Raw genomic sequence first — 14,341 nt, 5'->3', positions numbered from 1 at the left:
GTATATGATCTTTTAAAAATAATTTGTTCATATTTTTCAGTTATTATGCTCCGTGAGGATTATAATTATTATAATATTTATGGGATACTTCCGAAGACTTCATTTTATCTCTTTTGAAATCATTTAAAAATTATGATACCAATTTCAACTTTAGTCCAAAAAGAGAAAGAAAACGGCAGATTTACCAAAGAATAAACTGTTGATTATAGTGTCTTAAGTCATCTCTGCCTAATTTCTTCCTTACCATCTTTATGTTTACCTCAAGCATTGTACATTCGGGGCAGGACTGTGTTCATTACTGCTGCTTTGGAATTACATGACTATAAAAAATTATCTGGCTAGTTCCTGTTTAGTCTCTGGAACTCTCTTACTCCTTTCTTTGATGAAACTGATCTATCCACATTTATGAGTTTTTCACAGTTTGGCTCATGTTATATGCCATATGGGAATTTGGCACAGGATCTTTGCACCATCTCTCATGCTTTAAGCCATAAATCATGTAAAAGTAATAATGATGTCTTGGGAAGCATAGAAACAATGGTGCCTATAATTTCCAAACTGGAAAGCACATTCAATCCTTCTGCACTAGACAAATGTATTTCTTACTGTGTTATGATCCTAGCGTATATTTGGCATTGTTACATGAAAATACCTGAAATAGTCTCCAAGAATCATGTAAAAACAGAAGATCAACCTTTTCTTCCATCATAATCATTAATGGCTAGTTGGGAAACATAAAAGTAAGGATATGCCACAGAAATCAGAAAAAAACCTTAAGAGTCAGTGTGATCTTTATCTTTTAGTTTGCTCGAGGGTTATTACTTTAAATTAATTAATTATTCTTTTCTTTTTTGAGTATATTATATATATTTTATTATGCTTATTTGAGTTATTTTGGGTTGGTTCTTTTTTAACATTCAGACTTGCTTGAAAAATGGAATATTATTTTTCATTGTGATTATGATAGCATATAGATATATTTTATTTATTTTTATTCTTTGAAATAGAGTCTCATTCTGTCACTCAGGCTGGAGTGGGGTGGTGCAGTCTTGGCTCACTGCAATCTCTGCCTCCCAGGTTCAAGTGATTCTTGAGTCTCAGCCTTCCAAGTAGCTGGGACTACAGGTGTGTGCCACCATGCCTGGCTAATTTTTCTATTTTTAATAGAGACAGGGTTTCACCATATTGGCGAGGCTGGTCCAGAACTCCAGACCTCAAGCAGTCTGCCTGCCTTGGCCTCCCAAAATGCTGGGATTATAGGCGAGAGCCACAGCGCCTGGCCAGCATATAGAGAAATTTTAAAGGGGTGGTTTTTATTTTGAAAATTTAGTTACTCATTTATTTCATCATCTTGCCAGTTATGTGGGTTTAATAGGTTACTTTTTCTTCTCCATTTTTTCTGACAATCATTTGATCTGAATTACAGTTGTATTTTAGGATCTGGCTAAAAAAACTCATTGATCTTGATTCAAATATACTTTGATTCTTTAAATCACAATTGAACCAGCGTTTCAGAGCCAGAGGAGATAGAAACCGTTCAGTTAGTCTTCACTCTCCATTGTGTTCCCTGTCAAATATAATGTAAAGCAAAATGTGGGTAAGTTGTATAGTGCTTCCCGCCTCCTGCTGTAGGATACATGTTTAGACGTACTGAACCATCTTGGATCCCAGAGCTGGCACTACTTGCTTGATGACGGAAGTGAGTATGGAGGGGTTTTGCCCTGATGAAGTCACAAACAAGCTCCTGGGGGACAGGTGTGTGTCTATTCAAATAAATGATCTTTTTTCCTGACCCTTTACATAGCCTTCCAGGGATGAAACTTTAGAGGCTTATGAGGAAATCTAGTCACAACTTCTCCTGGAATAATTCCATTGGGCCTTAATGTCTCATCAAGTCTTTTTCAAATTCTGGGCCATGACTGCTCTGTACGTCTTGAAATCGATTTACTGAGTGATGACTGGCCGTTAAAAAATAGAATAGAAGGCTGGGTGTAGTGGCTTATGCCTGTAATCCTAGCACTTTGGGAGGACGAGGTGGGCAGATCCCCTGAGGTCAGGAGTTCTAGATCAGCCTGGTCAACATGGCAAAATGCCATCTCTACTAAAAATACAAAAAAATTAGCCGGGTGTGGTGGTGCTCGCCTGTAGTCCCATCTACTTACTTAGAAGGCTGAGGCAGGAGAATCGCTTGAAACCGGGAGGTGAAAGTTGCAGTGAGCCAAGATTGCGCTACTCCAGCCTGGCGACAGAGTGAAACTCCATCTTAAAAAAACAAAAAAAAAAATAGAATAGAAAATATAGAGTAATTCATGTGTTTGTGTGTTTATGTGTGTATGTGTGTTAGATTTTGGAGTCAGAATTATTTATTTGGTCATAGTCAAACTATTTAAAAGGCAATACAGTTCACTCTTTGCCTGGTATAGATTTTATTAGACCTTAAAGAAAGTAACAAGTTTCTCCCTAAAAATATCATGGATTAGAATCTAAAACCAAAACATATGGTGTAAGTTTAACATAGTTAAAAAAAAAAGTTGTTGAAAATTTCCTGGAAAGATGACATATTGGAGACTGAGTGATATTCACTCAACAGTTAGAGCTCAGCCACTCTTTCCTTCAGCTTTTGCATCAGGTTACTCTTCAGTGATGCTGCAGGTAGTACCCATTCATTTAAGGTGTTGCTATATCGTACAAAATCACCTATCTTTGTATGCTAGAAGCACATTCACAATGAGCTGCGCACGTTATGAGGGACATGCAGGATTTGATTCTGACAGAAGGAACCACAGATATAGATCATTATCCAAAGTTTATTTAGCTAATAGGGCAAATTGCTTGCCCTATTTTAATTGTTCTTTTTCTTAGGTGGATGATGAGATAGCAATGTACAATTTAAAACAATATTTTTTACTTATATTTTTTCTTTATTGAAGCATAATGAGTGAAATTTGTATATGTTTATGGTATACAATATAATGTTTATATATATACACACACACACACATTGTGAAATGATTACCACCCAATTAATATATTCATTAGTCACACATGTTATCTTTTTTGTAGTGAAAATATCCAAAATCTACTCTGTTAATTTTAAGTGTTCTCACTACAAAAAAAGGATAAGCATGTGAAATAATGGATATATTAATTAGCTTGATTTAGCCATTTCACTAAACATCATGTCATACACCATATAGATACAATTTTTATGTGTCAATTAAAATAAATAAATAAAATGAAGATCTACTTTCTTAGCAATCTTCAAGTATACAATGCATAATTACTAAATGTAGCCCCAATGATATACTACAGCAGTCCCCAACTTTCTTGATGCCAGGGACCAGTTTCGTGGAAGACAGTTTTTCCATGGACCAGTGTTGGGCAGGGGGATGGTTTCGGGATGATTCAAGTGCATTACATTTATTATGCACTTTATTTATATTATTATTACACTGTAAAATGTAATGAAATAATTATACAACTCACCATAATGTAGAATCAGTGGGATCCTTCAGCTTGTTTTCCTGCAACTAGATGATCCCATCTAGGGGTGATGAGAGACAGTGACAGATCATCAGGCATTAGATTCTCATAAGGAGCATGCAACCTAGATCCCTTGTGTGCACAGTTCACAATAGGATTCGCGCTCCTGTGAGAATCTAATGTTGCCACTGATCTGACAGGAGGTGGAGCTCAGGCGATAATGTGAGTGATGAGGAGTGGCTGTAAATATAGAAGAAGCTTCACTTACTTGCCCGCCACTCACTTCCTGCTGTGTGGCCTGGTTCCTAACAGGCTATGGGCTGCTATTGTGGGGTTGGGTAACCCTGCTGTAGCAGGGTTGGGGACCCCCTGCTGTAGTATACATCTCTAGAACTTACTTATCCTGTGTAACTGAAACTTTGTATCCCTTGACCAACATCTTCCCATTCCTCCCTTCCCCTGCTCCTTCACCTCTACCCCTAGTTCCTGGCATCCACCGTTCTACTCTCTGCTTCTGTGTGTTTGGCCTTTTTAGATTCCACATGTAAGTGAGATCATGCAGTATTTGTCTTTCTGTGTCTGGCTTCTTTCACTTATCGTAATGTCCTCCATGTTCATTAATGTTGCCAAAAATGACAAGATTTCTTTCTTTTTTAAGGCTGAATAATATTCCATTGTGTCTATATACCACATTTTCTGTATCCATTCATCTGTCAGTGGACTCTTAGGTTGTTTTTATATCCTGGCTGTTACGCTATGAACATGAAAGTGTAGGTGTCTCTTTGACAAACTTATTTCACTTTCTTTGAAGATGTACCCAGAAGTGGGACTGCTATGGTAGTCGTATTTTTAACTTTTTCAGAAACTTCCATACTGTTTTCTATAATGGATATGCTAATTTACATTTCAATCACAGTATACAGGGGTTCCAATATTTCTTGCTTTTGTAGTAGATATCTTATGAAAATAACTTTAAAATCATACATGCATGTCTGGTAATCAGTTTTGGAACTCATGTTGCGAACCTTCCCAACAGCTACCTTCTCCTGCCTGCCATGGTTTCAGTCCCCGCACCAGTGGAGTGACTTTCCTCAATATAGTAAAAACTGTACACATTGTTTGTACAAAGTATTTGTTAATTATTACCACATGTACCAATATATATGAAGGCCAATGATCCTAACTGGAGGATATCTTGTAGACTGAGGAAAACACAATTTTTATCTTTATTACAATGCCTTTGATATACTTTAGGTCACAGTTTGTAATGGGTTTGCACATAGAAGATTAGAGGTGAGATGGTGAGTGTCTTCAGTTTAAGCTGCTATAACAAAATACCTTGGGCTGGGTGGTTTAAACAACAAACATTTATTTCTCACAGTTCTGGAGGCTGGATAATGTAAAATCGAGGTGCTGGCAAATCTAGTATCTAGTGAGGGCCCACTTCCTGGTTTGCAGATGACTATCTTCTTGCATCCTCACATGAGGGAGAAAGACGGAATGCAAGCTCTCCTATCTCTTCTAAGGGCACTAATCCGGTTCACAAAGGGTCCACCCTTAGAGCCTAATTACTTCCTAGAGGCCTCACCTCCTAATACCATCACATTGGGGGTTAAGACGCAACATATGAATTTTGGTGGGATACAAACATTGAGTCCATAGCAGTGAGAGTTGGTGGTGGTTGGGTGGTAGAGCCAGAGGGTGAGGGTCAGAATTGGAAAAGGTGGGCTTTGGAATGGAAGAGAGAGAATGAGATGTCACTCAATGTTCTGAGATTGAGAAGAGATTTCAAAGTATTAGATCAGACAGGAAGTTTTCAAGCGAAGTATTCCACCATAGAAGGCACCTCCTTCATATCTCTTGTAAAATCTTTAGTAACGTTTGCATTTCACACTAATGCTTTTGTGTAAGAGGAAGATCTTTTAGGTGAGTTTGGAGAAGAACAGAGTTCCAGCTGCCCATCAGGGAGATAAGTATATTTAAAAGCAACTGGTACTATGACACATACGTATCATTCAGGAACCTACTTATTTGCCTTAACATATGATTTGGAAGGATGTTTATATTGGTTCATATAAATCTACTCATTTTTTTTGTAACCACTGCTATTTTGAACAATAGCGCAGTGAACATCTTCTTACATAAAACTTTTTAACTATGCTGAGAGTATTTCTGTGCATAGATCTCATGTGGAATTTCTGGGTCAAATAGGAAGTCTACTTTATGTTTAGATGTTCCTACCCATTGCCTTCTGAAAAGCTCTACTTTCTCTTAACAGTATATAAAAGTGCCCCTTTACTCTTCACCAACATTTAATTTTGTTAGTCTTTTATTTTCAGTCTGAGAGTTAAAAAGCAATTCTCATTACATTTTATCAGTGATGAGTAAAATTGTGTGTGTGTGTTTTTCTGGTTTTTTTTTTTTTTTTGGCAGGGTCTTGCCCTATCACCCAGGCTGGAGTGCCATGGCATGATCTCGACTCACTGCAGCCTCTGCCTCCCAGGCTTAGGCAGTCTTTCATCTCAGCCTCCCAAGTGCTATGAGTTGTTACACATGAGTTGTTAATATTAGGCTGCCTATTTTTATACAGAAAATTCTCCTGTATAATAACTGTGATGAGTGTGAAAACTATATCTTCATGAGTGAAGCTACAGGTGTATGTTATCTGGATAGTTCTGTGAAGCCACATGTTTGTTACTTCCATCTGTTTAAGGAGCTATCTTGTAGAAGAGAGAATACACCTGTTCTGCATGCTGTACGTTAGCTGTAATAAGTGGTAGCTGTTGTAAAAAGGCTTAACTTGTAAAAAGGCTTAACTTTTCAATTAATGGTCAAGTCAGTCAGCCTGGGAGGTCATGTGTTTGTTCAAAGCAGTGTTTGTGAGAAGCATCCTTAATTAGAGACATGAGATATGGTTCTTACCAGTGTTGTCGAGGGGAAAGTTTCCTGACTTGGAATCTGTGTCACTACCTTCTATAGCTTCATCTGAAAGTCTATGGTTATTAGCAACTTCCCTTTGCCCTAATCAGGGTTGTGGGGACTCAGTAGTTGATTCCCTGGCATTGTGGCTTTGTACTGATGGAATTGTCTCTTTGAAGCAGTGGGAAGGTTGGACTTGGCTCTGCAAGGCTATGGTTATGTAGGAACATCACCTAAATTTCATGCCCTTAACTTCTCTATGTGGTGTGAGCTCCTCATTTCTGTACTGAGCTTAAAGACACTGACTTCTTCAATATCTCTCCAGTTTCAATTTATTTTTGTGAGGAGGAGTACTTTTCAAGAAGCCAGTTATAAATTGGACAGTAAAAATTTAATCCACAGACCTTGTAAACATCCAGATGACATACATTTTATGTAGCTTTAGCGTTATTGTGTGGCCCACTGGGACGGTAATGGACTATGACATGAAGCCTGAGACTTCAATAATAAAACTCTTTAAAAGTAATCATTCTAGCAAACATACCTCTAGAATATTTTCTCCAAATTTATTTGATCTTTAGTTGTTTCTTCTAATTTTAAGGTAGTTTTATTGGTTTGCACATACCCAAAAGAAGAAATACCATTACCAAGAAATACTTTTACCATGGAGTAATATATATTGTTGATAGTCAGTAGTATAGTTTTTAATTGTAAATGATCCTTAATTTCATTTTATTCTCATGGAATTAATATTTGATCTGTGTGGCTAGAAATGTATTAATCTGGTAATTAATGTACATTATGCTAGAAACCTTCTGAAACATTTTTGAGACATTCTAGTAGGTGTTGTAAATAGTGCAACACATTTTATGTATTTTTTATGTCTGCAAAAGAGTTGGTATATAAAAAGATATATTTCATAGTCCTCATTCATTTGTTATACTGGCAGATGTTGGTGTCATCAGTGACTTAGCATACAAATGGGATGTTCTACAGAACATCATGGGGTTATTAAGGATCATTTGATCAATAAATCAGTGAAAAGTTTGGCATTCTTTAGAGGTGAAAAATTGAAGGATAAGACACCTTTAAAAAAGCTTAATTTCATCTGATACTTGTGAAATATATCTTGGAGACAGAAGCTCTCTATCTGCAACATTTGAGCATCTTACTATGCCTTACTTAAATGAGGTGGCTTCTCAGTGTCTTCCAGTTGATTGAATACATGGGTTCTCTGCCATCCCAACTCAGATGGTGGCATTGGCATCCTTTTTGTCAAAAATATTTATTCACCTGGCTATGCACAGACATCTTACTACTTAAAATATGTCATTGACTTTAGGCCAATATCTAGATGTTGTGGCTTTGGTTGAACATAGTTAAAAGGCATTATGCTGTCCCAAGTTCTTTCATAATCAAGCAACTAAGTCAGGTTCACAAGTTGTTATATCCTAGATTTGGAAATAGAAAAAATGAATTAGGGAGGAATATAGTAGTTTTAGAAGATGGGAGCAATCCCTGTATTCCAGCCTGGATGCTCTAAAAACAAAATAGTTTCTACCTTCTTATGATAATGCTATCTACTTAGTGTGGAAAATCCAAGCATCAAAGAAAGGTATAAAGAAGAAAGCAAACATTCTGTCAAATATCACTCTCTTTCCTATAAAAAACCCTCCTTAATGTTTTGTAGAATGTCTTCCTAGACTCCATTCTATGTGTGTATATGTAAGCAGCTTAAATGGTATTCTATGTATTATGTTTTGCACTCTGCTTTTGACACCTAAAGTATGATATGCATGACTTTTCATATCTAAGAAAATAAATATATAATTATAACATCTACTACAATTTAGTTAACCAAGTTTATATCATTTTATGGGCATTTAGGAATTTTCCTTTTATTTAAAAACAAGTATTTTGTGCAAGAATTTGTCAGATATAGTTCTATAAAGGGAATTGGTTAGTCAAGGGATGTGCACATTTGTCATTTTGGTACATAGAACCACATTGTTACCCAGAAAATTTTTATTCCCAATTACAGTATGTGAGATTGCCTGTTTTTACTCTTTAGTCAACACTGAATGATATCCATCATCTTCATCTTTGGCAGTCTGATTAATCACAGATAGTATCTTTGTTTTTAATTTTTTATTCTTTTATCATATTCGTGGCTTTAAATATTGATACCATATGTAATCTGACATCTCCATCTTGTACCTTATAATCCAGACTTGAAATATTCCAGTACCTGTAATGCTAGACGTCTCATAATATTTATTTGAACTTGTCCAAAATGGAACCCCTGATGTTTTACTCAAACTTGTTTCTTGCTGCTCTTCTGAATATCTGTTAATGGCTAATCCATCATTGCATTGCCCAGATCACAAATCTTGGAGTCATGCTTGCCTCCTTCTTTTTGTGTCTCATGCTTCGTATCCAGGTACCTTCTCAAAACCTGTTCACTTTCAGAAGATATTTAGAACTCTCCTACTTCTCTTCACATCTGTGGCTACCAACCTGGATAAGCTCGAATGATCTCTCTCCTGCTGCATTGCTGTTGCTTCTCTGCTTTCTGTTTTCCCCTACATTTTGTTGTCAACACAGCCGTCATGGCATCCTGTTAAATGTCAGGTGAATTGTGTCCCTCATCTGCTCCAAATCCTGCAGAAAGTTACATCTCTCTCAGAATAAAAGACAAAATTCCTGCACGGGCCAGCCAGGCCACACACCATTTGCTTCTCCTCCTCTACTTCTCCCATTCTTCTGACTGCATCTCCCCACTTCTCTGCCTCTTTCACATGGCTCCAACCATGCTGGCTTCCATGATGTTTCCTGCCTAGGTCGCTCAAATACCCACCCTTGCTCCCTCATATCCATCAGATCTTCTCTCATAGGTCACTTCTCAGCTAGAATTTTCTTGACCACACATTTAAAATTGCTACCCCATTCTCTGAAACATTTGCTATCTTCTTTCTTGCTTAATTTTTCTCCATCACATTTATCTCTTCCTAATATAGTACATACTTTTTCATTTGTTTATTGTCCTTCTCCTCTGCTAGTGTAAAAGCTTCATGATAGCAGGGATGTTGTCTTTGGTTCGTGGCTATATGCTCAGCATCTAAAATAGGACTTGCTAGTAGAGGAATGAAATGCATAGCGCACAAAATAAAATGATGAATGAAATTTTAGGAGTGTTATTTGGAAGGGAGTCCTTTTGTCCGTTTTCATCTTTTCTTATTTATATGCCATAACTTCTTACATTAGCAACATTACACTTTTGTTTTATGTTTCAGATATTTGTTTGGTCATCAAAGATTTTTGCTTTGCAGCTTTAAGTTTATTTATTTCTGTCATTTTAATGTCTGGTTTTCTACCTTGCTTGGAAAGCCTTTCCAGATTCAAAAGTAATTTAAAAATTTACTCAGGTTTTCTTCTAGTACATTTAAAGTGTTATTCTTCATTTTAAGAAAAATACCTGAATTGATTTGCAATTTATCTTATTGTAAGAGGTGAGTAGTAGATCCAACATTACTTTTTCCTGAATATCTGAACATTTGCCTCAAAGCCATTTACTAAACTTTCTACTCTATTTTCCACCAATTTTAAATGCCATATTTTTCCTGTACTAAATGTTCATGTGTTTTATGTAATTCAAGAAACCTACTTGTTTTTCTGTTTTGTTGATCTATGTATTTCCGTGCTGTCATTTTAATTTCTTTGGCTAAATAGCACATTGGATTATCTGTAATTTATCCTGACTAATCTTAAATATCTGTTCTTTCATGCTTTCTCTATATCTTTCACAACTAAAACCAAACATGAAAATATCTTTCTCACCAACATTATGCTAATAGGGTATCTTTGTATCTTTAATATTATGTTCACTAAACTAAGAAAATATATAAATTAATAGGGTGTGATAAAGTGACTTTTTAAAAATTACCTTTTTTGGTTTTATGTCATATGTATTATAAAAACCCATCAGTTATATGATTTGTTTTATGTAATATGAGATAATAGTTTAATTTTTAATTTTTTTTAGCATTTATGAGACTTACTATCATGCCATCTATAGTAGAATAAGATTTTATTTGCTGATTTGTACCAAATGGGTTTATACTGATGTGTAATGTAAAAGAGGTGGAGTTAGCAGTGTTTGCTGTTTTGTTTTGGTTTTGTTTTTGAATTTTAGATCTAGTTAGTGGCTTTTCATTGTTTCTTGTTTATCAGTATATTTTTGTTTCTTATGTACCTGGGTGCTTAATATTGTTTGGGGAATCTCTGCTGTTTGACCTTCACAAGTTACTGCAACTTTTTGAGCCTTAGTTTTATCACTTGTAAACTGGAGTCAGTATAGTGTTTTATTAATCCAGTTACTGTTGTAATTAAGAGAAATGATTTATGTTAAGTGTTTAGAATAGCATTTGACACAAATTAAATATTTAATGAATGTTAATTAGGGTTAATTATAACGTAAGTGCTCTAGTGTAATTTAGGGAAAAACAGCACCTAGGACTAAAATTATTTGAACTGATTCAGCGAAGCTGAGAGAAAAGTGTGAAAACAATTTCTCTTTTAATAATTTCCTTTATGTATATTGCAAATGCTGTACCAGCAGAGTAAAAGCCTGGCCAGTGATAGAGGAGGCTTAGTTCTCAGAAAAAGTACACACAGTTTCACTGCAAAGTCGGCCCTGAGAAATCTCAGTGTGTATTCAGATTAGCAGTTTGAGATAATAGGAATAATTGTTTTTACTGTTTATCAAATTAATAATTAATGTGAGCATTTGAAAGTGATTTTTCCTTTTGCAAACACAGCACATTTGTCTTTACAATTTTATGGTGGAAGAATGGCACTGGAAGAAACAGATACCATCCACCTTCCCTTCTTTCGTCTTTCGCATCATGAATCCAACCTCCACTCATCCATTGTAATGACTGGTTGATTCTAGATCCTCCTGACTCAGTATCTTTCCTCTGCAGACCCACTCTGAGGAGAGACCGTTCCAATGTGAAGAATGTAAAGCTTTGTTTCGGACCCCATTTTCTTTGCAGAGACACCTGCTAATACATAACAGTAAGTCATGATTCAGGCAGTTAAGAACATAAGGAATTATCTCATACTTTGTTCTTATAACCTTTGAGAATGTAGACATCCCAAAGGTGTGCCTGTATTTATATAATCTGACTTTAAATGTAAGAAAGAACGAAAATTCTGCCTTTCACCTTTTTACCCTTTAGATTTGCTTTATTTTTCCACAGTAATATTAATTATTTTATGAGATATTTTATTTTATATAATTTCTTCCCATTATTTAAAGTTTGTATATAAAAAGCATATTCCATATTCAGGAAGATATCTTTGAATTTTGTTTTGAAACATGATTTTGTTTCCTTTCAAATATAATGATTAAGAAAACATGTCAGACTCTTTAAAATATGGAGATATGTGGCATCATTTTATGAGTTCACAAACTTTTCAAGTTGAAAAGGATCAGAGTGCACATCTAATCTGACACCTTAATTTGAGGGGGATACAAAATATTGAACCTCTGAAGCACCATGACATACTCAAGATTTCACAGCGCAAGGAGTAGCAAACAGGTCCCTGATTGGTGCTTTTCCTACTTACCGCTGCCTGAGATTTCTTCTTTTGTCAATGGCAATTTTTTTCTTTTGCAGTAATTTTATACATACACACCTTGAGGTGCATTTCCTACTTGCTACTGTCTCAGATTTCTTCTTTTTGAAGTTGCATTCTTTTTCTTTCTGATTAAGTTTCATACATACGCACCATAAAAGTCTAACGCCTCCACTCAGAGCTCTTTTTATAACACCACAGAATGTCCAGTTATATCACTAAAGGATATCACTTTATTGAAAAAACATGTTATTGCCAAGCTGAGTTTGAAAGTGGATTCTCTGTTTAGACGCTGAAGTAGCCAGAAACTTACTACAGTACTATATCTAAAATTAACGGAAAAATTGTGTACCGTGGCTAATATTTACTCTTCTTACTTTTAATTTAATTAGCTTAATCAGTAGAAAATCCTCTATACACATTAAGTTCCTACTGCAGCTTAAATTTTTAATATTCTTGAGGAAAGAAAAAATAATTAATTTTGACAGTTGGTTATACAGAGGCAGTATCATGGAGAAATTTTCTCTGGTCAAGTGTTCAAAATGCAAAATAATAAAGATACTAAGTTTTCTTAAAATAAGTATTGAGTGGTAATGATGCTGATGAAATGCAATCTGCTTCCTGTTAAAAAAAAGGTAATGATATGCTCTCAGGCCGTTCTACATTCAGCTTATAGGTCTAAAGAAGTTATTAGCACAACTTACCATTTTTCTTATTAAAAAGAATGTGTTTAAAAATAAAATTTGTTGTGCAATTGCAGGAATTTCTATTTCATTACCAGTTTGATTTAGAAAAATAACTGTTATGAGATGAATGAATGTTAGAATAGAGATTTGGACAAGTAAACCTCATTCACGCTATTGAAATATGGCTAAATTTGACTTGATGCTCGGGAAATTTTGCTTGGGAATGATGCAATTTTATTTCTAATGACAGCAAGGAATTCTTAACAGAAGTAATCTACCACCTTTGCTTTCAGTTTTTTGGTTCTCATTCACTTGAGAAAATAGGATTAAAGTGACTATGTGTAGACTGTGCTGTGGAGTATGTATTTAATATGATGTTGATCAGCACATTAATCACAGGTTTTATGAAGCTGCATCATGACATTTGGCCAGGAAAATCAACTTTGATAATTGAGTGAGTAAATGAGTTATTTAAGGGAAATAAAGTTAGACATCATTAGTGAAATGAATGGGAACACCAGAAATGGCTAAAATAGGACAAAATACTAGGCCTTGTCTTATACAATATGAAAATTAAAACCCATTTATTTAACTTTAAAATATGAAAGCTGTTGTTAGAAATTTACATCAGCTTTCTGGCTCAAAATGTGAAGAATAACTTGTAATAATTTTGGGAATTATTGCTATTTCCCAATATGCTGAAAACCAAAAGGCAAGTTGCTGGCTAGCTTGTACGTACTAAGATAGGGAAAAATTCTTATAAATTTAACACAAAGAAATCTGCAATTAAAGTATGAAAGAAGGAAGGTAAGGACTTCCTTGCTATAGCTTGACGAGATTTTGTACAGGGACCAACATTTTAGTTCACTTGGTAGTTTAATGAAAATGCTTTGATAGGAGCAATCTTAGAGGTTTTATAAAAACATCTCTTTCAGTACCTGAATAGATTTGGTATTAACATTAATGTTTACAGTCTTATATCAATTGATATTTCCTTATGCTATCACTGATTATACATCTTGTACAAACAATGTTTAAATGAAACAAAAAGAATAAAGATAGTTTACAGAAATAGTACTCTGCAACAAAAACGCACAAATAAACAAAGCTCTCAGAATCCACACAGTTCATGCATTGTATGGATGTGACTTTGTTTCAGACATTAAATGTCAACAGGACTCTAAGAGACTTTAAGTTAGAGAGGGATAATTCTATTTAGAAAGACAAAGAGAAGGTAATTTTTCTTTTCCTTTTCTCCTTCTTTTTGCCCCTCCCTCCATCCTTCCTTTCTTCCTTCCTTTCATGTAAAAAAATAATAGGGTCTTTACATTGCTAAATTTGGTGCTGGTTATGGTGGAAGGAATTTAGAAGAGCTTGGCTAAAATTGAGATAATCTCTTACTTAGATATAGAAATTTAATTATTATTAATTTTGCCTTGTTATCAATACAATATGGGAATCTATGCTAATATGACAATTTTCTAAAAAAGGAAATTATATTCAAATACTAGTCTGTCTTGTTTATACAGTCACATACTACATACATTTTATACTGTATTGTTATTAAACATTGTGTTCTAATTGCGCACATTCATGGCTGTAATTGTATTTAA

General features: G+C 35.0%; 1 protein-coding gene across 12 annotated transcripts in view; it reads left to right on the top strand.

Moving 5' to 3' along the window:
- Positions 1 to 14,341, top strand: part of PRDM5 (PR/SET domain 5) — a 221,202-nt gene that overhangs the window by 122,847 nt on the left and 84,014 nt on the right. For all 12 annotated transcript variants that reach the window (XR_012435351.1, XR_001490964.3, XR_012435352.1 and 9 more), the window contains one exon: positions 11,385 to 11,478. Coding sequence is in view for 9 of the 12 variants with exons in the window: in XM_015450783.4 (XP_015306269.1) it covers positions 11,385 to 11,478 (94 nt within the window). In the remaining 3 variants the exon portion in view is untranslated. The remainder of the gene's footprint in view (positions 1 to 11,384; positions 11,479 to 14,341) is intronic.

This window comes from Macaca fascicularis, chromosome 5, assembly GCF_037993035.2.
Source record: "Macaca fascicularis isolate 582-1 chromosome 5, T2T-MFA8v1.1".
Classification (NCBI taxonomy): Eukaryota; Metazoa; Chordata; class Mammalia; order Primates; family Cercopithecidae; genus Macaca; species Macaca fascicularis.
The sequence above is the reverse complement of the archived record's forward strand: the minus strand, read 5'-3'. Positions and strand labels throughout refer to the sequence as shown.